Genomic DNA, 24780 nt, shown 5'->3' with positions numbered 1-24780 from the left:
TGAGGTGACAGAGATGTATGAATAAAACATGAGGACACATGAAGAGGTATAACTCTGAGACAGTGATTCATCATCGGTTATTAAAAATCACGAGGCACAGAAGTGTCGGAAAGCAGAGGGTAAACCATCAACCATGTCTGAAATATTGAACAAGCGAGGAGCTGCTAGGCACGGGGCCCCCTTTCTAACACATCAAACATTCACGCTGGCCAAGCTTTGTCTCCTCAGAAGGGGCCTGGCTGCCATATTTTTGAGACCCTTATCCACACGGGGACACCCCGTAGTGTCCCCTAATTGACAGTGCTGTCTAAGACTTTCATCATTTTCTTCATAAAATCAGCAATAATCACCAGCACTAGGGTTGAAATGGCTTTGGGAAAGCTGCTACAATAGAAAAGATACATGCAGTTAATGGAAATCGAATCACATGAGGCCAATAGTGTACTGTAGAATGGAATTTCTTCTACAGTCAGACTCCCTGCCCTCTCAAACAAGTTGGTACCTCACAGGATTTCCCTCCATTCACAGGACAAAATTTCAAAGCCATCATGAAAGTAAGCCTATTACTTCTGTTCAAGTACATTTTTTGAGTGATATCCTGCACAAATGTGTGCGTGTATATGGGGGAGGGGCAGGGAGGGGAGAAAGTTTTACTTATTAAGGTTGGATGTTCACTTGTTTGTTTGTTGAAGCCACCACAATTCTGTCCACATAATTGCAATGGGACGTCAAGGTGGCGATATGTTGGCCAATGCAGCACTGAAACAAAGACGAATGATACGCAAACATCTCGCAAACATTAAAGTAGGCCCGCATAGAAATCTAAATTATGCATAAACCAGGGTCATATATACCTCATTATAACGAGGAAGTACCATAGATTCCACCTAGCCATGTTTCGAATTCACCTAGAAACGCTTACCAATGATAGGCCCTTCTTAATAAAACGAATAACTAGTTTTAATAAAGCCAGAGAACAGCTCGTTTGTACTCTCAGCGGGGAGATGACGTCACCGTGATGAGGCCTCGATCTTATGCGAGAGAGCGAGCGCAAGCTACAGCGTTGTAGCGCTAGCTAGCGTATAGCTAGCTGTATACAAAGCCAAGCTAATACGTGTAGGATGCGAAGCCGACTAGACTTTCTTGTTGAAAATGGCAGAAGGTACCTCTGACTTGGATATCGAGGACCTCATTTTGGAATGTGATCCAGATTCGGAGGATTCGTTTGATGATTCGGACTCTTACGATAACGACCATGGGGAGATAGGCGAGTACGACGAAGATGAAAGTGACGTCGAAGGATCATCAGGCAGTGCAGGTGCAGTTGAACGCCAGCCTGTACCGTATCAAAACGAGCCTCTTCCTCGCAATCCCGCCGTGGCTGGCCGGGTAGTGGAGCGAGAGAGAGATGGCGACGAAGGCGCGGGTGAAATCGATCTCCGCAGTAGACTTGACCCAGCTAATGTTCAAAATTGGTAAGTTTTAGCACCATTTGTAGCAGATTTCATATCAAATTGAATAATGTGAAATGTGAGTATGTATTAGCCCAGCCACAGGCCATCAACATGAATTTGGGAAAGTATCAGAGTATAGAGACCTTTCAGTTTCAGTTCAATAGAACTAGAACAAGATTCAAGAAGTTCGATTGTGAGATTTTGAGTTTGGAATGAGAGCAAGGGTCTAACTGTTAGCAATTCAATTAGCATGACTTTGTCTGAGCTAGGGCCTAACTTTTTAGACTATGCCAAAATGGGGAAATTAGCAAAGGTAGTTTTGTTGTTGAATCAAGATATCTGGCCTCAAAATGCATTTTTGATTTGGATTTACCAATTAATACCCCTTGATTTTTTAACGTACGCATACAGGCCTTAATTGCATAGCCAAAAGAAATAGTACAGTATTGTAAGAAATTTAAACCCATAATACCCCACCCCCCCAAAAAAAAAATAATATAGTAAACAAAAGGTCAAAATGTACAAGGAAATATGTAAGAAATTCACACAAAAATGCATGAGACATATCAATGATACTGATTTTTTCCCTGTAACTATTTGTTTGAATGTTAAAAGGAAAAAGAAAAATGCTGACCTCCGTTATTTGATTTCTTTTCTTTGGTTTCTTTTTTTCTGGTCATTGAAATCATATCATATCACAAAGTGCTCAACTTTTTTTGCACAAACTAGACAATTCTTGAATATCTTTGAAAGAATCGGGAAGAAGAATTAGGCAAATCGACACTAGAGAATAAAAATCTTACAGATAGTATAGGCCGGTTTCGCCCGTCACCGAGAGTTTTCACTACTCGGCTCATTGCATTGACCAGGTAGATCTACTAGACTCAAACTTACATGTATTCCGCCGGCGCTGGCCCTGGGCGCGGGTATGGTCGCGACCGGTCAGGGCGGCGCCGGGGCTGCGCTGCAGATATATCTAGGCTAAAACTAAAGTATGGGCCATGGCTGTATGGGGAAGGATTTTCGCAACCTTCCAAGAGACCCAAGAGACCCAGAGTTGTATCGACTATTCACGGTCACTCTCCAACAAAATGGCCCAGCTAATAAACATCGTTTACATATTTAAAACGAAGGTTATTATACTTACTATTCAGTAATAAACAATGCCCAAAGGCAAAGAATTAGATTCCAAGCTTCACTGGCACGAAGAGAAGTAGCCTAACATTCCAACTTGATCATCAGCTCGCCGAATTGCGTCCGAGTCAGAGTGCGTGCAACTTGTAGTAAACAATCTTCGATCGTTCAACGGTTTCGAACTAAAAAATAATGACTTTAATACTGATATCAAAAAGCTTGAATTTCCACGGAAATGTTATATTACTTTGATAATCCCGTAGTTTTAAATCAGAACTTTACAGTGACAGATTTGATTTTACTAAACTTCCGAGTTTCCTTAGGATGAGGCGATCGCGAGCAGAAAAACATAGATCTACAGTCTAGCAATGCATATCACATGCATGCAGCTAGCTAGCTGCAGCGTGCACGTGCAGGCTCGATACGGTGACGTCACATTCACAGCCTTTTCCAGATCGACTCGCTCCGTGTCTGGTGCCTGCCCCGAGTTGTCCGAGAGAGGGCGATTCTTTATGCGGGCCTACTTTAAGGATAACAGTATACAGTATGTATATCCTGTTTTCTGCCTACCTTGAGGATGGCAAAATTTGTGAGATGATTACACTGCACTGTCGTCATGTTGTCAGTCTCAAGGACGATCTTACAGCCGTCTGGCCTCCACTCCCCATAGGAATCTGGAAAGAGATGATGAATCAAGGTAACTCGGATGTCAAATGAATTTGGGGTTCTCCAGAGCTCAGTGGCAGTAACAACAGCTTTCATTGAAGTTTTGGGGCCTGTTTCATAAAGATCGAGCATAAGTTGCAATCAATCACAAATTGCATTTCATAAACAACTTTGAGATTGCAACTGATTGACAAATTGCCCTACATCGACGTAAATAAGCACTGAATTGATCAGTGTCTTGTAGTAGCCATGATAAAAAATTCATGGGCGTACATACTTTTTACGTCGATGTAGGGCAATTTGTCAATCAGTTGCAATGAAAACATCTCGACGGAAGAAAATCATGAATTTGAATAACTTTGAGATTGATCGCAAGTAACGCTCAATCTACTGAAAGATACGCTTTATTTTTCTTTAAATCAAGTAGTACCAGTGGCATACAACTGAGTTGTGTTCGTCTATGATTCTATTGTCTAATCTATGATAAAGAATTCCCCTGTACATGAAATGCAAATCACTTCATGAGAAGCTCCATATACGACACACGAATGCACATTACAATATAAACATGCCAGAAAATTCTGAGCATACCTTTGCCGGTGAAATTCCAGTAAGCCGGGACTGCGCTGTGACCCTGTGGTGTGGGTCTGAATGTTAATGTCACTGGGTCAGTTAGGTTGACAACATTATAGTTATCTGTTCGAAAAAGAGAATGGGGAAAGAAACATGAAATAAACGCAATTTGCTCCAAAACGGCAACTTGAAATTGTACATAAATCTTTACCCATTCAATTTATCATGCAACTTGTGCCACCTGACAAAAGTTAATGTGCAAGAAAATCATGCCCTCAAAGGGACCAGTTTTTAACCATTGCCCATTAGCTACCCTCACTTATACTGCTGGCAGTATATCAGAGAAAACTAGCTTTTTTTCAGCAATGTGCTTGTTCTTATCTATTTTTTGTTTGTAAGCCACGCCCACTCGCAGCTCTCACCAATCTTGCTGGAGACCACCATGGAGGTGACCGCCCTGTCAGACATGACCATCTGGCCCTGTGCCGAGCGCTTGAGGGACGGGAAGAGACGGCCGTTCTTATAGACGAAGAACTGGAGCACCACGCCCGGGCGGGTCGAGGAGGAGGAGGACGAGGAGGACAGACTTGACGCCCTCTGGCTTTGGGTGAGACCCTGGAAGATGGTTGGTGGAAGCCGGATGGAGGTTTCTATGGGCTGCCAAGAGGAGGGAGAAAGCGTAGTGACTAAAAGCTTTCAAAGTCACATGTAACCATGTCTGTTAAAACTAGCACTATGATGAGATGATACATTTTTTTATTATTACCTGTATTTTTATTGCAATGCATGCACTCTTGAGTGCATAAGTGAAGTGGACATTGTTAACTCACAAAATCCACAAAAATAAAATGACCATAAAATACATGCCATAGGCAATACTTGGGGAAAGGTATTAACAACTTGCTACAATATGTATATTACTGTAAAGGTGTATACTTTTGTGCATTTTGCTTAACATCAAATTAGAGCAAAACTAAAACCACTCAAATATTTTTGCTTGTCATATGTAACAGTACTTTACATATTGATTCCATAAACTAAAAACACACAGAATTCATCTTACCCGGCCAGGCACGAAAAAAAATGACTCGCATGAAAATTTCCACTTTTACATTATATCATTACTTGTTCACACACAATTGTCATCAGAGCGCACCTGAGACTACTTCAGACCACCTTCTGATTTTGCTGTATCTCCAATAACTGGGCCACCAACATTCACATATTCAAAATCAGGGAGATTCCAAAGCAATGTCAGGAAGACGCTTCTTAAAGGACAAGTTCACCTTCATAGACATGTGGGTTGAGTGAATGCAGCAATATCAGTAGAACACATCAGTGAGAGTTTGAGGAAAATCAAACCCTCCATTCAAAAGTTATGAATTGTTGAAGTGTCTGCTCAGTCACGGCTGGATGAAAAGACTACTATAGCTCGTGATGTCACATGTGTACAACGATATAAAGAAAGAATAAAGAAAATTCAACATATTTCCATTTTTCTCTCATAACAAAAGAACACTCGACTTCTCTCTTTCAGAAGGCAAGGGGAATATTACCCTTAACATACGTCAGTAAAACAAGTTGAAGAAATGTGCACTTTATTCAAAAAGTAAAGTGTTGTGAAATTATCTTTTTATTTTCCTAATATCATTGTACGCATGTGACATCATACACTGTAGTAGTCTTCTCATCCAGCAGTGACTGCGCAAATACTTAAAAAAGTCATAACTTTTGAACAGATTGTCCGATTTTCCTCAAACTTTCACTTATGCGTTCTACTAAATATTACTGCATTCTCTCAATTCTTATGTATATGAAGGTGGACTTGTCCTTTAACATTCTAGTATCATGTTGCATCTCAATGGTCCAGAAAAACTGCCAAAACAGGGAAGCTTTATTTTGTTTTGTTTTGATCAGGACATGGAGATGTGAGTAATCTTTCAGGGAGTTTCCCAGAGTGTCAAAGAAAGTTGGGTAAGTCTGCAATACACACGTAACTCACCCCTTTCGTTACGTCCAGTTGTGCCGATGTGACGTTGCTCATGTGGCACTTCACGTTCTGACGCGTGAAGTCTGCCAGCTGCCCCGGGCCAGGCACGAACGCCGCGCACAGCATCCCGCTGAAGCTGTTGGTGGCGGCCATCTTGATGGCTCGGACCGCGATGTTGGGAGCGTAGTGGTCGATGTCGATGCTTCGCCCGACTTTTAAGACGTTGCTGGCAAAGTCCTCAAGTGCCTCCACAATCCTGAAACAGATTTGGTAGATAGATTGAAAGACAGATAGATGGATAGATAGATAGATAGATAGATAGATAGACAGAAAGACAGATAAATAGATTCATAGATAAATAGAAAGAAAGACAGATGGATGAAAGGATAGATTGATGTATAGAAGGATGGAGATAGAAAGATAAACAGAATTTTAAGTAAAAAATAAATAGATAGATAAAAAAGATAAACGAGGAATATTCGCATGCATTCTAATTTCGCAAATTTCGCAAGAGCCGAATTTCGCAAAATGAAAATGCACGCTAAAGATCTTGTCTACACTATATGCATTGAATGCTAGAGGCAATTCGTGAAAATTTTATGCTGCAAATGAGGCCGTTGGCTCCCATTCACAAAAGTTTCATGCCGTGAAAATATCGTGTTTAAGAGTAAATAGACAGACAAATAAATGTAATTATGTAGATATATAAATTTAGTCGATGGATAGACAGACCACATTCACAATTAGGATTATTCAGGTACAAGATGAGTTCTTTCTGATGCACTTATCCAGTTAATCAAGAGATTTTAGTTGTACTTCTGCACTTGTACTTTTCATTTCTGCAAATGATTGAAAAGAAAAAAAAAAACCTTTGAGGGAAGAAAGCATGTGAGATGAATTCAGTGATGAAGCATTGGGGCAAATTCAAGCCTTCATCTCTGAATGAGAGAGAAAAAAAGAACAAGTTTCTCTTCAGAGCTTTATCCCCAAGCTCTTCATCAATTTCCTCCTCGAGTATTAATATTGCTGAACTTTCACATAAAGCAACAACCACTTTAAACAAATAGTCATACTACTGAAAGAGAAAAGGGAGGTCAATGTGGTTAGACCTTGCCAAGCACAGCTTCCAGTAAAATTCATTTGACTTCCTATTCCTAGACAGATCTGTAGGAGCTTACTTTGTGCAGGATCGGTCGTGGGCCTGACTCTCTGCCAGAACACTGGCGTTGGCTTCCATCAGATTACTGGCAATGTTGATCATCACTTGACCAAGCTGGTGGAGTCAAGGGAAAACAAACAGAAGTCATCAATCCAGAGCCAGAGACACAGAAACCTGTGCCATCTTTGCATCAGGTCTTTGTCCACATGGTATAGCCGGACAGACAAACATGGTCTGACACACGCACCTAGACAAAAGATTGAACATTTCTCCTGGAAACATTTCTTCACACCTAGCATTCAAACTATATTAGTCCATTCTTGCCTCCCCTGACATTACTGGCTGTACATTTGTTCCTATGTCAGGGGGTTGTCTGAGAAAGAGAGAGATGGGGAGAGAGACAACCCTGCCTCATGAATCAAACTTTGCCTCTGGTGTTGTAATCAGAGAGAAAGGCCCACAAAACACATAAGCATTCTTCATGTAGTAACCTGGTCACATTCTGCCTGATGAAAAGAAACAGCGGTGCCCCCACCCCCTCCATAAATCTGTTAAAAAGACTATGACTCTAGCTATCGTAGCTAACAATTCTGAAAAAAAAAAGAAGTAATGCAATGAGTGGTCTGATCTATATCAATATGTAATGAATTAAACATTGCAATTTTCACATTCAGGCTCTCTTTTTTAATAGGGAGAGATGATATCTTTAAATGATTTTTGTTTCATTTCGTTTATATTTCAGGGGGTTGGGAGCAAGAGTAAGCACTATATGACACATGACATCATACTTCAACAATTTGCCTGTTACACACAGTGGTTTGGAAGTAATGATTTTCATCCCAAATGACACAATCATCAATGTGATATATGTCTACTTTCTGCTACCCCACCCCAATAAAGTGCCAAATTCCCAGAATGATTTCGATATCTCTGCCCCTTGGTAGTTTTAGCATGCCCCAGAGACGTGTGTCATGCGAGAAAATTCACACAATCCTTCATCTCAATTTCACGACAAGCACTAACACATATTTCACTGATGTCACACATTTTAAAGTACTTAACCCAAATATTAAAGCTGATAAATCTTTGAAAATGAAATAGAGATTAACCCTTCTAGCATCACAATCTTTCTTGCAATGTTAATGTCTACCCACCACGGGAGGCAGTATACAAATGTACTTAACCTTTTGTGTGCTTTGAGTTCCAAAAGACACAGAAAACTCCATAGCATTGTACACACTGTCTATAAAGGTCCCTGGTGCAGAAAGGGCTACAATGGAAGTGTATATTCCATATTTTTAACAAGGATTTCAATTTTTTGTTTAAATTCTTACAGAGATAAATGTAAAGAGGAGGGTAATACAGGACTGACAAAACAAAGAAAAGAAACAAACAGATCTTTAGACACCCATAACTCACACATGCACACACACACACTGTAAAGGCAGCTTTCAGTAGGTACATGTACATGTAGCTCAGTGATATTTGAGCAACACTTGCTAGATGCTTACAAAGGGTTAGGAAAACATCAAAGAACAGAGCAATGTAGGCCTAATGTCCAACCTCAATCATGTCTCTCTGCTTTTACTTTATATTTTTTTCTTTCTTTTCAATGTTGTGAGCAGCTATCTAAACAAACAAACTGCTTTTGATGGCCTCTTATGAGGAGGCAGATATAAAGGGAGTGTGAACTCAAGTCAAACCTACCATCCCCCGTATGTCCCCAGGTCCCTTTAATGCGAAAACGCTGTTATGATCATTCGTGCTCTGGAAGAGAGCACATGATTGCTTTTGGCAGTGGCGAGGCGTCAACGGCCGGGGGAACTTGATGACACAATACTTAAAAGCTCATAAAATGAGGATTGAAGTTAAACTGGATAAAAAAAACCCCTGACACTTAGTTGGCTTTCTGCCTCTTAAAGCTACACTTCTGTTTTTTCTGTTTCTTCTTTTTTTACATTAATTCATTAATTGCTATTTCATTTTAATTTCAATATATCTATCATTCAAAGTAACACATGTCTGATGTAAAAATATCCACTTCAACTTGATTTTCATTAATATGATTTTGTCACAAAGTGACATATGATCACATAGAACTTACTAGGAGTTGTATCACTGTTTAGCAAATGACTGATAACCAAATTGTAACCACTGAAGTGACAAAAGTGATAAAATTGACAAAACGTTTCAATGAAAGCACTTTAGTACCAAATAATTATTGAGGACACTCTCTTTTTTTCCCAGTAATACACATTACATATTGTAGCTCCTACTAGTTTGTACATATGTCATCTACATTGATCTCCTATAAATATCACATATATCTGTTTGCATCATACTGCAGTGAACGTTTGCACACACACAAGAAAGCTTTTCATACATGTTTGCGTTGCTACGATTGGATGCCCACCAGAACTGGTGACGAAAGAATTTCTTGCCAGTCTTGTTTGCTACAAACAGCTGCTCCTTTGGGATCAAATTTTCAAAATGTCCCGCATCCACAGCCGAGTGATTCAACTGTTATAACTCAAGACAGGCTCAAACGGCTGCATCCATCTTCATTATATGAGGAATATTCAATCTCAAGGCCAGATAAATCACAATGCCTTATAAAAACACAAACCACAGCCAAACTGCTTCATCCATCTCTGTTCATAGAGGACTGATCGATATCAAGGCTGGTTAAATCGGTATCTTTATCAAAACCCTAAATTGGCAACACAGCACTAGTAATCACACCGTACCGTTCCAAAGTGAAGAAGATTTGGCACATCAGAGGAACTGAAATTCTGCTTGAGCACACCTCTGCATCAGAGTAATGGCATGGTTTGGGTAGAATCGCAGGTACAAGTAAAGCTCTTTCCTGTCAACGCTTCAATCAACTGAGGACCAATTATCTATTCATTGATCCGCACGGCCAATTTGAAATGTCTACTGCATGTACTCCTCTATCAATCTCAAAGAGATAATATGTTCGGGTCTCACCTCTTCGCTGGTGAATCTGCGCACTTTCTCGATGAAGATCGCGACGAAGCTTACAATCAGCTTGTCGCCAAATGTGTGCGCATCTGCCGTTTGCACCTCAACTTTCCGTGCTGCCTTCAGCGCCATGCTTGCGTTGTTGTACGAAGCCTGCGAGTTGAGAGGAAGTAAAACAGGCTTTGAATCTTCCACCCTACAAGGACCTGAACTCATTCACTTCATGCTGCTGTGACAGAAACTTTCAATAGCTGACATGTGCAGTGCAAAGAGTGTGAACTTTAATGATAATACTTTTCAGGTACAAAGCTTTATTTACACAGCTAGAGAAAAAAAGAGAGGAAGAACTCCTAGTATAGTACATTGAAGTTATTCAGGGAGAGACCATCAAGATCCAGTAATAGTACCAAGCAAATACAACAGTAAATGATGATCAGCACCTTCACACTCAGTGACTCAAAGCAGAATTATTTTGTCAGAATTGTCAGACCATGGGACTATCGAAATGTTTCATTATAAACATGTTTTACTCCAGTGAGCCTCCTTTCTCATGTTGTCTTTGGTTTCTTACATTGTACAATGAATTCTTTTCTGTTTGTGTTTTTTTTTCATTGTTTTCATTTGTTGTTGTTGTTGTTGTTGTTTTGTTATGTTATGTTTTGTTGTTGTTGTTGTTTTTTTTGGGGGGGAGCAAAGATGGTTGCCGAATATATGCCAGCCACCTTGTAAAAATACATACCAGGGCAATTTTCTCCAGTTCTATTGTGGTTGGATCAATGTACTGACAAATGTCCGTCTGGGGGTCCAGCCATTCGCCTGTGTCCGTGCAGAAGCGCTTCGCGGCAGCCCCACCGCGATCGCTGTTCTTGTACTGAATGCCGCCCCCATTGGGGCAGCGAATAGAGGCCGTTCGTGTGGGGATGGTAGTGGGCCAGTGAAACGATCCTAGATATCGGAGGGGGGAGCAGATAACATCAGTTAGAAAACCAAAATGAGGATAACAGGTTCACTTATCTTGGGAAGATATTAAGAGAAATTGAAATAGATAAACATTGGTCTTGTCATTGGAAAAATTTCAACTGTATCCTACAACACAATGGGTGAAGAGAATGAATAAAGAAGGCTGCTAATAACTTTCAGTATGAATTTTTCTTGAACATGATGTGATCGTTGAAAACCAAAATCCACAAGCCAAAACTAAAACAACAAAAATCCCCAAAGAGATCCCACACATAAATGCAGAAGCCAGCACTATCATCTTGAGTGTTTAGATTGAGCTACAGAATCAATCACTAGCCCCAGTCACACTGGCAAAACATCTTCAAAGTTTAACTTCGAAAACTCTTTGCAAAATTCACTCGTCCGTTCACAATGGCAGCCAAAATTCTCAAAAATTTCAGTTTTCGCAGTTTGGGTCACTGCTGCACATGAGGTGCCCAACAGAAAAGAAAGCACCCACTATCTGACATCTACTGATAGCTAGGAAAACAATGCATACACATACATAGTACATGTACATCCTAATGAGTGCACCCTTTCGAAGGCACCACCACATACAGGCAGTGGACTGGCTGCATGACAAACTTTTCAAAGTTTCGGTTGCGAGCATTGAGACTGCACCAAACTCCAAGGACTCCAAGAACTTAAACTTTGTGAAGTTTTGCCAGTATGATCATGGCTACACTGCACAGACTGTCTACACTGGCAGTTTCTGACATTTTTGAACAATAAAGTGTAATTCAAAGGAGAGAGAAAAACATAAAAATTGATTTCAAGGGAGATCAAAGACTTTGTCAATACATTATAAAACCCTCAAAATATGTATGATGACATTGTGTGACTACTCCAAATTTAGTCCCACCTGTGTTTTTCTACGAGTGTAATTGGTTGCAAACTCCAGGAAGGGGTGACGTTATGAATATAATTCTGAACAAGAAAAGATAATTCTGTCATGCCTCCTAAACAGTCAACACAAATCTCTGAAGATAACTCTTAATGACCTCAAACTATACAACTGGTAACTACTAGCAATAAACAGTCATCTGACATGTGAATTCCTCAAATTTTGTCCATACTTCCCCCACCTTTGTTGTTGTGTGTGGTGTCTTCTGAACATTTTTCTGAAAAGTTGCCAAAGACGTAGAGGTCCAGCATCATGTTGCGGTTGCCCTTCCTAGTCCGAACCCGACATTCCATCTTCCACAGCCCTGAACTGTCCATCTGGATCTGGTCAATCTGCGTAAAAAAAAAAAAAAATCACAACAAACAAATAAATAAATATCAAGAAAACAATGGGATCTACAGATTTGCTTTACGCGACTTTTGTCCCGATTTTTTTAGACCGGTACAGCGTAACTTCAAATACATATAGGTCATTTTAGTGTCCCTGGCAAGTATTTAAAATTCCCAGTTACAGGTTTTTCCTGGTTACTGTAAAAGTGGAAATTTTGTGGTGTGGAAATTTTTTCGTGCAACCAGAAACCAGCGCAAAAATAAAAACTCACAAATATTTTTGTGTGTCATATGTTCCATTATAAAATGGGTTCAAGAATGTAGCCAATTGGAAGCACTGAAATGAGTCACGTGTGCCTGCATTAATTTCTCACTAACATGCACGGCCTAACGTCACAATGTTTACACTAGCAGTGCGCACTCAATCAGTTGTTACAAATGCATCGCGCGCTACTATACGCGCTGTCAATCCTGTAAACAACTTCTAGTTCGGGCTGCCAGCCGGCCTTTCTTGTGCATACATGTGGCGTACGTATACTCTTATACATACATGCTCACAGTACTTATATGTGCGCGCGGGATTTCCGAGCGCGACGTGCGTAATATGTTTGGGACGAACATCTTCGGACATCTTTACTTTTTGACTTGAGCTAGTGCTACATGTAGCTGACTGGTATTTACCCACAAAGATACGTGAAAAATACTGTTAGTTTTTGACCCATTTTATAAAACAAATGATGCACAGGATTATTTCGTGGCGTTAGTGGAGATGCAGCTCACTCTCGGGTATTTACAATGTAGTGCAACATGTTTCACAATTGTAAATACCCTCGAGTGCGCTACATCTCTACTAACGCACTCTATCCTGTGCATCATTTGTATACTAATGAATGTCTTGATTCCGCAAAATAAAAAAGACACACAAAATTCATCTCACACAGTTGAGCGCGAAAAATTACTCGCATGAAAATAACCACTTTTACAGTATAGGCAGGGAACCCAAAACTGAGCCATGAAGGGGAATAGTTGATAGTGAGTCATAAAAAAAGGGTTACAACTTCTAAGACTCTTCCCTTTAAACACATCTGAGGCAGCTGAACGTCATTGTTGCTACTCAACAGTGGTTAATGATGCTCAATTTCTGAACTGACAGTACATTCTGCTGAAATTAATTCTACTGATTCTCTTTTTTCTCTCTCTGGTAACAAAGTCTCCCCCCCCCCCCCCCCTTACAAACACACAGATACAAAGTACACATCTTGTATACAGGTACATGTATTAGCAATCACACTCACACATACCAAGAAGCATTATGTAATAATTGATTATGCACTCCCTCATTCTCACTCCCCCCCCCAAAAAAAAAAAAAAGAAGAAAGAGAACAAACAAACAAAAGACAAAATGAAATCACATGGTGGTTATACTGTGAATTCAATATTTTGTGCATGGAGAATGTATTGCAAATATCAAATGTGTAAATATTCTCTGTCACAAAAATGATTTCAAAATAAAGTCAATTCATGCCACATAAACAAAACACTAAATTCAGTCTGTATTGAGTGTGATTCATATACATATCAGATAGTGTTTACCATTTTATTGGTGTTTGGCAGATAATATTCATGACAAACAGCTCCCCAGTGAGATGGAAATCATCTCTTTAGAGAAAAATGTCCAAGAAAAAAAGGAAGGATTTAATCACGGCAGACATATTTGCAATCTATTAAGTTTGTGCAAATTACAAAGGCAAGCATTAAAAAAGCTCACCCAGTAATTAGTTTGAACATCATAATAGAATCTCATACAGCTTCTACTAGAGGCCCCTGACATAAACATTTTAATTTCATGACTGGCATATCGCTAGTCTAATTTTTTGTGGATCTGGACTTCCAGATGATTTCGCGAGTGGTTAAATTTGCAAATTGTGGAGTACAGTACTGAATGGAGAAATGTATGTGTACACGTCACATTCATGTCGGTATCAGAGTCAATATTTTTGCATGTCTTTAAATTGGCGAATAGCACCTGACTTGGGAAAGTCGCAAAAATAAAAACCTCACGAAATATTCAGAGTATACAGTAAACCACTCATTTCATTTGACAAAACACTACAACAGTTTGAACATCAATACATTATCTCACATGTCTTTTACTGGAGACCCTGAAATTTAGTAATTTTCCTTACTTGACTGTTACAAAGCTGTCATAAAGTGCTCATCTCCTTTGGCAAACACGTCTAGAACTTTTGATTTTTGACTCTTGAGATGCACCAAGTAACAGTAACAACTGAATGATATGTTCGACTAAGACATTGTGAGCATTTCAGCCATTGCGGCTTGCCGAACATTTGCTGAAATATTCATAGACCTGTTGCTCTCTGTTTCCCAACATTCGCAGAGATCCAATCTCTCCCTGTGGCACATTTCACTTGAATACTTCATGTCCCAAAATGCCGCAGTGCCACGAGTCAAGAGTCATCGCGATGAACTGGAGCGCGCCAGGAGATAAGGGGAAGGTTCATTTATCTACAATCTGCAGTTACGACCTGACGTACCGTATCTTTGAACGGCATGTAGACAGAGTGACAGATGGGGTCTTGCCGAGATTCTTACTCAAACCGTTTTCACTTTCTCCCATGCATGTTTTACGGAAGATGAGCCACAGTGAGCATGGCTTATTCATGATGAAGATTGTAGAGGAGCGAGCAAAACCTCAGCATATGCACACCGCTTGAGCTTTCAGTTTTAAATGCGCACATCCATCACGAGGCAAGCGGCGCGACGACTCAAGACATCTCCATCGTGATACGCAGGAAGGGGAAAGGCATTGATCGTAATCTAATGCCCGGTCAATCTTGAGAGAATGGAGGTCGCCCGTCGCACAATGTTTCGCTGTTTTAACCCTTGTCATAGCACATCATCAAAATGATGCATGCCTGTACTTTTCTTTCCCCTTATTTTTCCTAATTCTCAGTTAAAGAAAAGCTATTTTCAAGAAAAAAACGAAAAACAAAACATTAAAAAGACAAGAAATGACTCAGCCAGAGTTGGTAGGACTGTTAGACCAATTTTCAGCAAGATACAACAATCTAAATGCCAGTTTCAGATCATCTAACACAATCTTTTTAGGGTTCCTCAGAATAAGCCTTCCTAATCTCTTTTTCACTGTCTCTGAAAATTGGTAGCTCCTTATGGATCTAATACACAACACATCCGGCATAGGTTTAATTGCGATGCGACTTTTATGGTACTTCTTTGATCTGCAATAGCACGACACTACAGAGTTTTTGAGGCACAAGAAGATGTTTCTGACACCTCTAAACTATGTATGGTGAGATGTGTGTGATGAATCTTCAGGCACTTGTCAAATACATTGTAACAAAAAAAAAAAAAACAGGTTTGTGCATACAAAATAACCACGGCAAAATTACAACAGCTCTTGACAGCTACTAGCCAAATGTGTGATAAGATCTTCATATATTTTACAGGGATGTACAGTTGTAGATTAGTCAATCCTTCAAATACACACACATACCCACACACAAACATATAGAGATATATTATATACTTTTGCAAGTTCATTTGTAGTAATACATGGTAAGAAAAATATTCTTGGTTTTCTTTTTACATAAATAAAAAAGCCTGAAAAAAAAAGAAATCACCACTGGATTATAAATTCATATGCAAAATGTGGCTTCAGAAAGATTCAACAGTATAATATTATTAAAGTTTGTTTAAATCATAAGCTACACGTGTATTAACATCCCCCCCCCCCAAAAAAAAAAAAAAAAAAAAAAAAAAATCATCAGAAATTGTAATGATCACATGGACCACACAAGCAAACTTTTCATTTGCTGTGCCACGGCCAAACTCTTGAAAAAAATTTCTTGGTGCAAAATCGTTCCTAGAATCAAATGGATAATTGTTCATTTCGATCACACACTACCACTAGTATATTGAGATCGATGCTAGACTACAAATCACGACAAGGACTTGACACTCAGCAATATACTTTATACGCATATTTGTAAAGCAGTGACTCTGACAGGGATAAGTGGCAAAGGTTTGGACAGCATAAATTCATAAAGGCTTGAGAAAAAGGATGCTGCATAATTGAATTGGTGTCTCATTTTTGGAATAGTTCCATGAGTTTGAGGTGAAATGCAGTATAAACTGCAAGGGGAAAATGGCTTCTTGGGATAACATCAGGTAGCCACTTACAATAGCATATTTACACATTTCAACATGATACTTGTCTCTCAGATCTTTGGTGAAAACTGTACTCTAGTAGATGGTCAGTGATAACAATTTCCATTGAAATCTACAGCTGGTTGTTACTGAGTATTCCCCCCCCCCCCCCCCCCCCCACTGAAATGACCAAAGGGTATTTTCAGCTTCAGGAAGATAAATATGTTTTCTTTTCTCTTTACTGTTATAAATTTGATTCTTTATTTCCTTTTTTTTCACAAACGGTTCCCTTGGGTTTTTTGACAAGGAAATTACACATTACACAAATCACTGAATGTTTCATACTGAATACAATATGAATACTCTAGAAGGGGAAATTCCTTTGCAACAACGCAGCGAAACAGCGCCGAAAGAGCAAATTCAATACTCCCCGCAACAATTACCCACTCAAAAGATTTTTGTTTGAAATTCTCAATTTCCTGGTAGTAATCTCTTCCGCACACAGGGACACACACTCATCAGTTCCAGCGCTGTCAAAGCATCTACAGCAATGTAACGCCACTTTGCATACATATAAAGCAGGGCCTTCCCACCTCCCTGATATAAGTGACTCCATACATGTACATGCTGCCCAATGGACATCCATTTATGGCCTGGAGTTGAATTGAATTGAATTGAATTTGTTCAAGGGCATGAGACAATGGAGAGACAGAGGGAGTGATGATTAAACTTTAATAGTCTTCCTCCAAAGAATCTGAATCATGAGGAAAGTTTATAGCTCTCTCCACTTTGATTCCAATGGATAAGCTTTTTGATAATTTCCGAGCAGCAGAACATTCACCTGGAACATCATCACTTTTATACAGCAGGATGGTGAATGGTAGTAGTTCCAGCTTAATTTGGAGCAACTAACCTCCTGCCTCAAATTCCCATATCAACCAGCAGATCTAACAGCCCTGCTGTGGCGGGCTTTCAATAAGTGTGGTCAATTTCCCAGTGATAAAATGTCCCTGCTTTGATAACAACATTACTTTTGAAAGCTTTCTTCCCTCACAAAAGATTTGAACAGAACCGGAATTTGATGATGACCAACCAACTCAATCTGACGACAATCACTTCGACACCAAAACAGTTTTCCGAAATGCCTGATAGGAGAGTAGAAGGAGCATTGTGAGTGTGAAATTCTATGAGAGAGAGAATGAGGGGGAGGGAGAGAGTATAGAAAAAAAAAAAGGAAAAAATTTAGAATTAAAGAGATACAGACAGTGAGAATATGAGAGCACAGGATAGATACACTCTGAGAACGAGAGATAATCAGAGAGAGGGAGAGAGAGATATCTCTATCTATCTATCTATCTATCTATCTATCTATCTATCTATCTATACATATGTATATATATAATACTCTCACAGATACTGTAGATACATGTACATAGGCCTACTGAGATACATGCAAAAGACTTTTTTCTGCTTTCACAGCTACACTAGGAAACTAGAACATCAATGAATCGCATATCATGGAGCAGCTTAAAAGCATTTCATTTTGTTGTTGACTTTCTTCTTCTGAATATCTTATACGTGCAATATAGCACACACGCGCACGAAGCATAGAGAGAAATCTTCATTCCTACGCTTCAACAACACTGCAGCCAGTGTACACGATGGAGCCATTTGCTGGTGAAAAAAAAAAAAAAAAATGGTACCTGGTTGTGTCATACACACATGAGTAATGGCACTCCAAGGATTCACAAATGTAGCTCAGTGGTACCATAAATAACCGCAAATCAAATCTATGTCACTTTTCAGCACAAATGAGCACGAGGTGGGGGGGGGGGGGATCGGAGGGGCGGAAATGCCCGATACACAGTCTCATGATGCTGGTTTTAAAAAAAGAAATGATAATAATAACATTATAATGCTAGCTTTGTAATTTTGAAAGGCCATCAAAATATATTGCGCAAATTTTAAACTCCTCTTTCATACCAGTATGATACAGGATACTACACAGCATTCAAGTCTGTTTTCAATCAGGTAATTCTTTTCAGAGTTCTTTTACATCAAAGTAAAACAGGTTAGATTACATACATTAAAAAAAAAAAATTGCAAGTAACGCTCATTTGCCTGAATGAAGAAAGGGTCACAATTCATCGATGGGTGTCAGCTTGTATCAAATGAGAGGCAATACGTAGTGTAACTTGTAAGCATTTCATTTCTCTGACTGTCTAAGGGAGTACATACACTTGAATTGAAATACATGTTTTGTGTATGCATGTGCATGTGTGTATGTATATGTGTGTGCATGTGAGTGTGTGTGCATGTGTGTGTATTTGTATGTAAATTTGAATAAATTACTTTGTCATCACGACCCAACTTTTACAAAGGGCAGCTAGCCTTCCAGTTGAGCCCTTACACTTTTATAATTCTCTTTTCCCTTTTGTTTTGTTTTTCTTATTCTCTGTGAGGGGTTGTATGGTTGTCAATATGCTAATATTGTTTTGTAAAGCCTACTATGCATGTTGTTTAATGAAAGTATTAGATAATGAACTTGAACTTGAATGTTTTCATGACATGAACAGGTCTTTCATTTAAATATACCTAGTACCCTTTAACCATCCCTATTCAATCACATTACTCAACACAAGTGAATACCATTAGCAATTATGCTTTAGTGTACATTGTCTTTGTTTTTGTTTTTTCAATCCTGTCTGACACGGGTTAATTGGAGGGTCACTAGAGTTAAGTATCATGCTAAATGGACATGTGGTTCTACTAATTAACATATTTCTGGCCCAGGTTTTCCATTAACATCATATGGCTGTAAGTACTGTATGACAGCACAGTCTCAACTGAATGTTAGCTGCACTTTGAGCACCGAGAAGCAAATAGAAGCAATAAGCTGAACGGTTATACTTTCATCAAGGACGCGGACAGATATTGGTATGCAAAAAGCGCCTCGCATGGTACATTCAGGGGAACCATCACCGATTCAAGGCCTTGTCAAGAGCTGCATTCTGATGCGCTGCCGATGCGAGAAACTTGAATGTGGCTGAAAGCTCACATTAGCATTTTGCCTGGCATCAGTCAAAGGGTGAACATAAATCACAAAACAGCTCTCCTGTATGAAAGGCAGCAAAAGCACCAGAATCCATCACTACTCTTTGAGAGAGCTGAGGCGGTTCAGTGCCTTCATGAATAATTCATCATTATTGGTGTGTATCAACTTGCTGTATACATATATACCCTTCCCAGCTGGCACCTGATCTGATCTCCAGGGTGTACCTTTAGGTAACCTTCATGAATATTCACAGCAAGATTAAAAGGATGACAGTTTTCCTGCTCCCTGTAAATCAAGCCCACTCTCCTATTCAATAAACGTCACTATTTCCTCCTGAAAACTACCAATTTTCAAATGCGTTGCAATCAGGACAATCTGAGCAAAAGGCAGGACTAGATCTGATATTATGCCAATATCATCACATGGCTCCATATATAATACATCCGGATTTACATTAGAGGGACTGCACGACATTTCAATTTCAGGGACGCTCACTAAGGCTGCTAAATCTTCTCATTTCGTGGGCGAATTCTTCATCATCATTTCAGAATGGCGTAAGGCTATGAAGGGCTCATGCAACATGTAGAAAGTGACTGCTAAACCTCGTGCAAGCTGTAAACCATTCTGAAAGCACCTGAAGGGATGGACAGGAGCACTGAAGGGGAGACGGAGGAGGAAGAGGTGGAGGGGTAGAAGAGGAGGGAGAATATAAAGTGAATGGAGTGAGGAGGGTGGGGAAGGAACGGATGAACAGATGGAGGCAAGAATACACCAGTAAGAGGATAGAAATGTCACATGAGGGGAACAGGAGAATTAAAAAAAGAAAATACAAGAGATATGGAATGGAGACAAGGAAGATGGAAGGCGGTAGGGATGAGCGGACGGGATGTAGGAGGAAGAATTGGAGGGAGGAAAGACAAGGGGAAAGAAGGAGGGAGAAGAGGGAGGAGGAGGAGGGTAAGGAGAGAGCAGGTGTAGGCATGGTTAAAGATGCTTCAGACAAGAAGCAAATGAAGAACAGGAGGAAGAAGAAAAGCGAGGCCCCGTTTCATAAAACTTGTTATCAATAACAAGTTATGATAGTTGTTATTTGGGTATGAGCGACTGAAATTCCTTGCATCTGATTGGCTGAGAGCTAATTTGTCATAGAAATGTGGCAGTTGTTACTGATAACAAGTTTTATGAAACGGGACCCAGGAGGAGAGATACAAAGATGAGGAAGGATAGGAACCAGGAGAAGGATGAGGAAGGATAGGAACCAGGAGAAGGATGAGGAAGGATAGGAACCAGGAGAAGGATGAGGAAGGATAGGAACCAGGGGAGGATGAGGAAGGATAGGAACAAGGAGAAGGATGAGGAATGATAGGAACCAGGAGAAGGATGAGGAAGGATGAGGAAGGATAGGAACCATGGGAGGATGAGGAAGGACAGGAACCAGGAGAAGGATGAGGAAGGATAGGAACCATGGGAGGATGAGGAAGGACAGGAACCAGGAGAAGGATGAGGAAGGATAGGAACCATGGGAGGATGAGGAAGGACAGGAACCAGGAGAAGGATGAGGAAGGATAGGAACCAGGAGGATGATGAAGAATAGGAACCAGGAGAAGGATGAGGAAGGATAGGAACCAGGGGAGGATGAGGAAGGATAGGAACCAGGAGAAGGATGAGGAAGGATAGGAACCAGGAGGATGATGAAGAATAGGAACCAGGAGAAGGATGAGGAAGGATAGGAACCAGGGGAGGATGAGGAAGGATAGGAACCAGGAGAAGGATGAGGAAGGATAGGAACCAGTGCAGGATGAGGAAGAATAGGAACCATGGGAGGATGAGGAAGGATAGGAACCAGGAGAAGGATGAGGAAGGATAGGAACCAGTGCAGGATGAGGAAGAATAGGAACCATGGGAGGATGAGGAAGGATAGGAACCAGGGGAAGGATGAGGAAGGATAGGAACCAGGAAAAGGATGAGGAAGGATAGGAACCAGGAGAAGGATGAGGAAGGATAGGAACCAGTGCAGGATGAGGAAGAATAGGAACCATGGCAGGATGAGGAAGGATAGGAACCAGGGGAGGAATAGGAAGGATAGGAACCAGGGGAGGACAAGGAAGGATAGGAACCAGGAGAAGGATGACGAAGGATAGGAACCAGGAGAAGGATGAGGAAGGGAAGGATAGGAACCAGGGGAGGATGAGGAAGGATAGGAACCAGGAGAAGGATGAGGAAGGATAGGAACCAGGGGAGGATGAGGAAGGATAGGAACCAGGGGGGGATGAGGAAGGATAGGAACCAGGGGAGGATGAGGAAGGATAGGAACCAGGGGAGGATGAGGAAGGATAAGAACCAGGGAGGATGAGGAAGGATAGGAACCAGGGAGGATGAGGAGGGATAGGAACCAGGGGAGGATGAGGAAGGATAGGAACCAGAAGAAGGATGAGGACGGATAGGAACCAGGGGAGGATGAGGAAGGATAGGAACCAGGGAGGATGAGGAAGGATAGGAACCAGGGGAGGATGAGGAAGGATAGGAACCAGGGGAGGATGAGGAAGGATAGGAACCAGAAGAAGGATGAGGAAGGACAGGAACCAGGGGAGGATGAAGAAGGATAGGAACCAGGGGAGGATGAGGAAGGATAGGAACCAGGGGAGGATGAGGAAGGATAGGAACCAGGAGAGGATGAAGAAGGATAGGAACCAGGGGTAGGATCTTCCTTACCGTGAGGGTGCTGGTCATGAGGGACTGGTCCTCCAGTAGCCGTGTGCTGATGCTGATCCCCGCCGAGGAGTTGCTGCGCAGCTCCTTGTTGTTCCGCAGCCAGACCAGGGTCTGTGTCTCATCCTGGTAGCTGGCGATGCACTCCAATGTGATGGGGTCACCCTTGAAGACCAGCTGGGCCTGGCTGGGGTGGATCTCAAACCGATTCAGCTCCAGTGGATGATCTGGCATGGGAAAGGTTTTGCAATGGATTCCGTAAGCGTAATTGAACAGTTCTCAAAACAAGTTCTACAGGGAAGGTACAAATCGATGCTCCAGGCTATGCCAAGGACTCTCATATGGAGAGGAAAGTCTGTGATAGGAAAGACTGGCATTATTGACATGGGTACAAACATAGCAAATCCACATTTGAAGGAAAGCATATCATGCCTCCAAGTGGGGTGGGATTCTGTAGTGGAATTCATACTTTATTTAATACAAAAGCACAAGTTACTCATTCTGATTACTGCTACTCATTATCACTCCATATCTTGATCTTGTTTCACAATTTTTTTTCACAAATTAAGGTCAGTATCTTTGGCACAGCAAAGTGACAAGACCTTGACTCGGAAGCTGCCGTTTTACATGCAATGAAACCCTAAAAGGAATGCTGGCTTACTGCAGTGGAGTTGCCCCCTCTTGAGACTGTGGACGCTCTGGTTCCGCAGCGACTTGGGACTGGCACAGGTGGTGGAGTCGCTGATCCTCACCCGGCTGTTCTTCTCCCACCTCACCATCCAGCGCAGCTTGCAGTCACACACCAAGAACTCGGACTGGAAATCTCTACACATGGATGGATGGAAGGAAGTTGAAAGTGCAAATACAATCAGTCCAGACAGAGGCATGTCCTGCACTGTTCACTTTGGATATTACATGCCTTTCAAGCATCTGAGAGACTAGGGGGGGGGGGGGAATCAAAAGGGAGTGTCAACACTGGGAGTAATGACCATTCTCTCCATCTTTTTGTTCTAATAAAATCATTAAACATAACAAATCACTGCTACAGTTGGTACATTTTCATACAATGACATCTTTCAACAATTTAGCTATCATGTCCAATATCAGATGTGAGGTGGTCTATTTATAGTACATCTCTGACTAGTAAAGACTGACACATTGACATTCAAAAATCACAGAGTAGTTCTGAGTTTGGTGTCTTGTTATTTTGCCAAGAATTTCATTATAAGGCATATCACAATTTATCTGATTCCTTTTTTTTTTCAACGCTCACCGTACAGTCCCTTGTTGAACATTCTGCAAACAGAAGGCCAAATTTTGTAACTTGCACAATTTATTCTGATTACTATCCTAAATGTTAAACTTCTATAGCCCCCCCCCCCCCCCAAAAAAAAAAATAGCTTTCTGAACTCTTTGTAGCTCTACTTCTTTCTTTCTTTCTTTGGATGACAGCTGGAATCAAAACAGCAAGTCAAATCTTCGATTAACTGTCCACTAATTCTGCTGCAAGAAATGCATATAAATTGCCTTATATGTGCTGGCCATGCATGTATAAAGAATATCTATAAATACTATCAGATGGAAAATTTGCAGTGCTCTAAGAGTGTGACAGTTGGATTCACAATTCAAATGATAATTCTACGTAGATCAAACACATCAAATTTCATATTTGAATTAGGAGCTCGCTGGGTCAATGACAACCTAGAATGCTTTGCACAAGGGGCATGCTTCAAGATTCTTCGCCTTTACCTACCGCTTTGTATATGTCAAAAGTGGGTTTACTCTGCTTCCATAAATGTCATTCATTAAAAGAATATTATGTTTTGGTAGATTGCAGACAGGCATAAAATCATCTGCCATAATACCTGATATCTAGGGCATAAATAGCCATGCATCTTTCCCATTTAGATTCTTCAGACCTCGTTGCTGACTGGCTGAATGATGTCTACCGCAATACTTGATATCTCATGCATGAGTGACCATCCATTTCACAATGATGTCTGGTTTAGAACATTGATTGATGAGTTGAATGGTAGTCAATGACCACATCTGCTTGCACTGTTCTATTTATTTTTTGAATTTTCTCTCTTTTTTTTTTTTTGGGGGGGGGGGGGGGGTAGGGGGCTGATCAGTCACCTTTTGTACATTCCCCTAACATAACAACCCAATATTTATGTGACGGAGGACATTCACATTACAAATGAAAACTATATTACTATGTTCATATCTAAATACATTTTTTCATTCAAATTACCTAGACAGCCATCACATATTCATCTAAAGATAATGTAGAAACTTACAACTGAAGATAATTTCTCTGAAGATACATTAAAATAGAAATACTAGATGTATGAGTGGTGTGTGGTATCTTTTTTATTTTCATTTTTTCTTTATTTTAAATCCAAGGCATATCTTATTCAGATGTATGGTTAACCAAACGAGCTTTTTACACAGGACTGGCAATATACATCTTACCCTCAAATTGTGTTAGAAGCTAATCGTACTTGAACGAGAGATGAAGATTATGAATTCTTAAAGATGACATCACTAGCATAGCTCATGTCTGAGTACAGTGCACAGAGCCTGAGATTTCACAGAGAAATCATAATGCGGCTATGATGCCACCCAGGAAAAATAA

General features: G+C 40.5%; 1 protein-coding gene across 1 annotated transcript in view; it reads right to left on the bottom strand.

Annotated features, from left to right (window-relative positions):
• Window positions 1-24780, bottom strand: part of LOC139710811 (adhesion G protein-coupled receptor A3-like) — a 148287-nt gene that overhangs the window by 7870 nt on the left and 115637 nt on the right. Inside the window, exons 6-15 of the mRNA XM_071622718.1 lie at window positions 22804-22967; window positions 22146-22369; window positions 12043-12193; window positions 10698-10903; window positions 9965-10111; window positions 6996-7090; window positions 5830-6073; window positions 4250-4484; window positions 3846-3950; window positions 3159-3262 (exon numbers count right to left, since the gene is read on the bottom strand). Coding sequence (XP_071478819.1) covers window positions 3159-3262; window positions 3846-3950; window positions 4250-4484; window positions 5830-6073; window positions 6996-7090; window positions 9965-10111; window positions 10698-10903; window positions 12043-12193; window positions 22146-22369; window positions 22804-22967 — 1675 coding nt within the window. The remainder of the gene's footprint in view (window positions 1-3158; window positions 3263-3845; window positions 3951-4249; window positions 4485-5829; window positions 6074-6995; window positions 7091-9964; window positions 10112-10697; window positions 10904-12042; window positions 12194-22145; window positions 22370-22803; window positions 22968-24780) is intronic.

The sequence above is a fragment of the Diadema antillarum genome, unplaced genomic scaffold (genome assembly GCF_040938485.1).
Source record: "Diadema antillarum isolate AM-2024a unplaced genomic scaffold, OU_Dant_1.0 seq00001569_RagTag, whole genome shotgun sequence".
NCBI lineage: Eukaryota > Metazoa > Echinodermata > Echinoidea > Diadematoida > Diadematidae > Diadema > Diadema antillarum.
The sequence above is the reverse complement of the archived record's forward strand: the minus strand, read 5'-3'. Positions and strand labels throughout refer to the sequence as shown.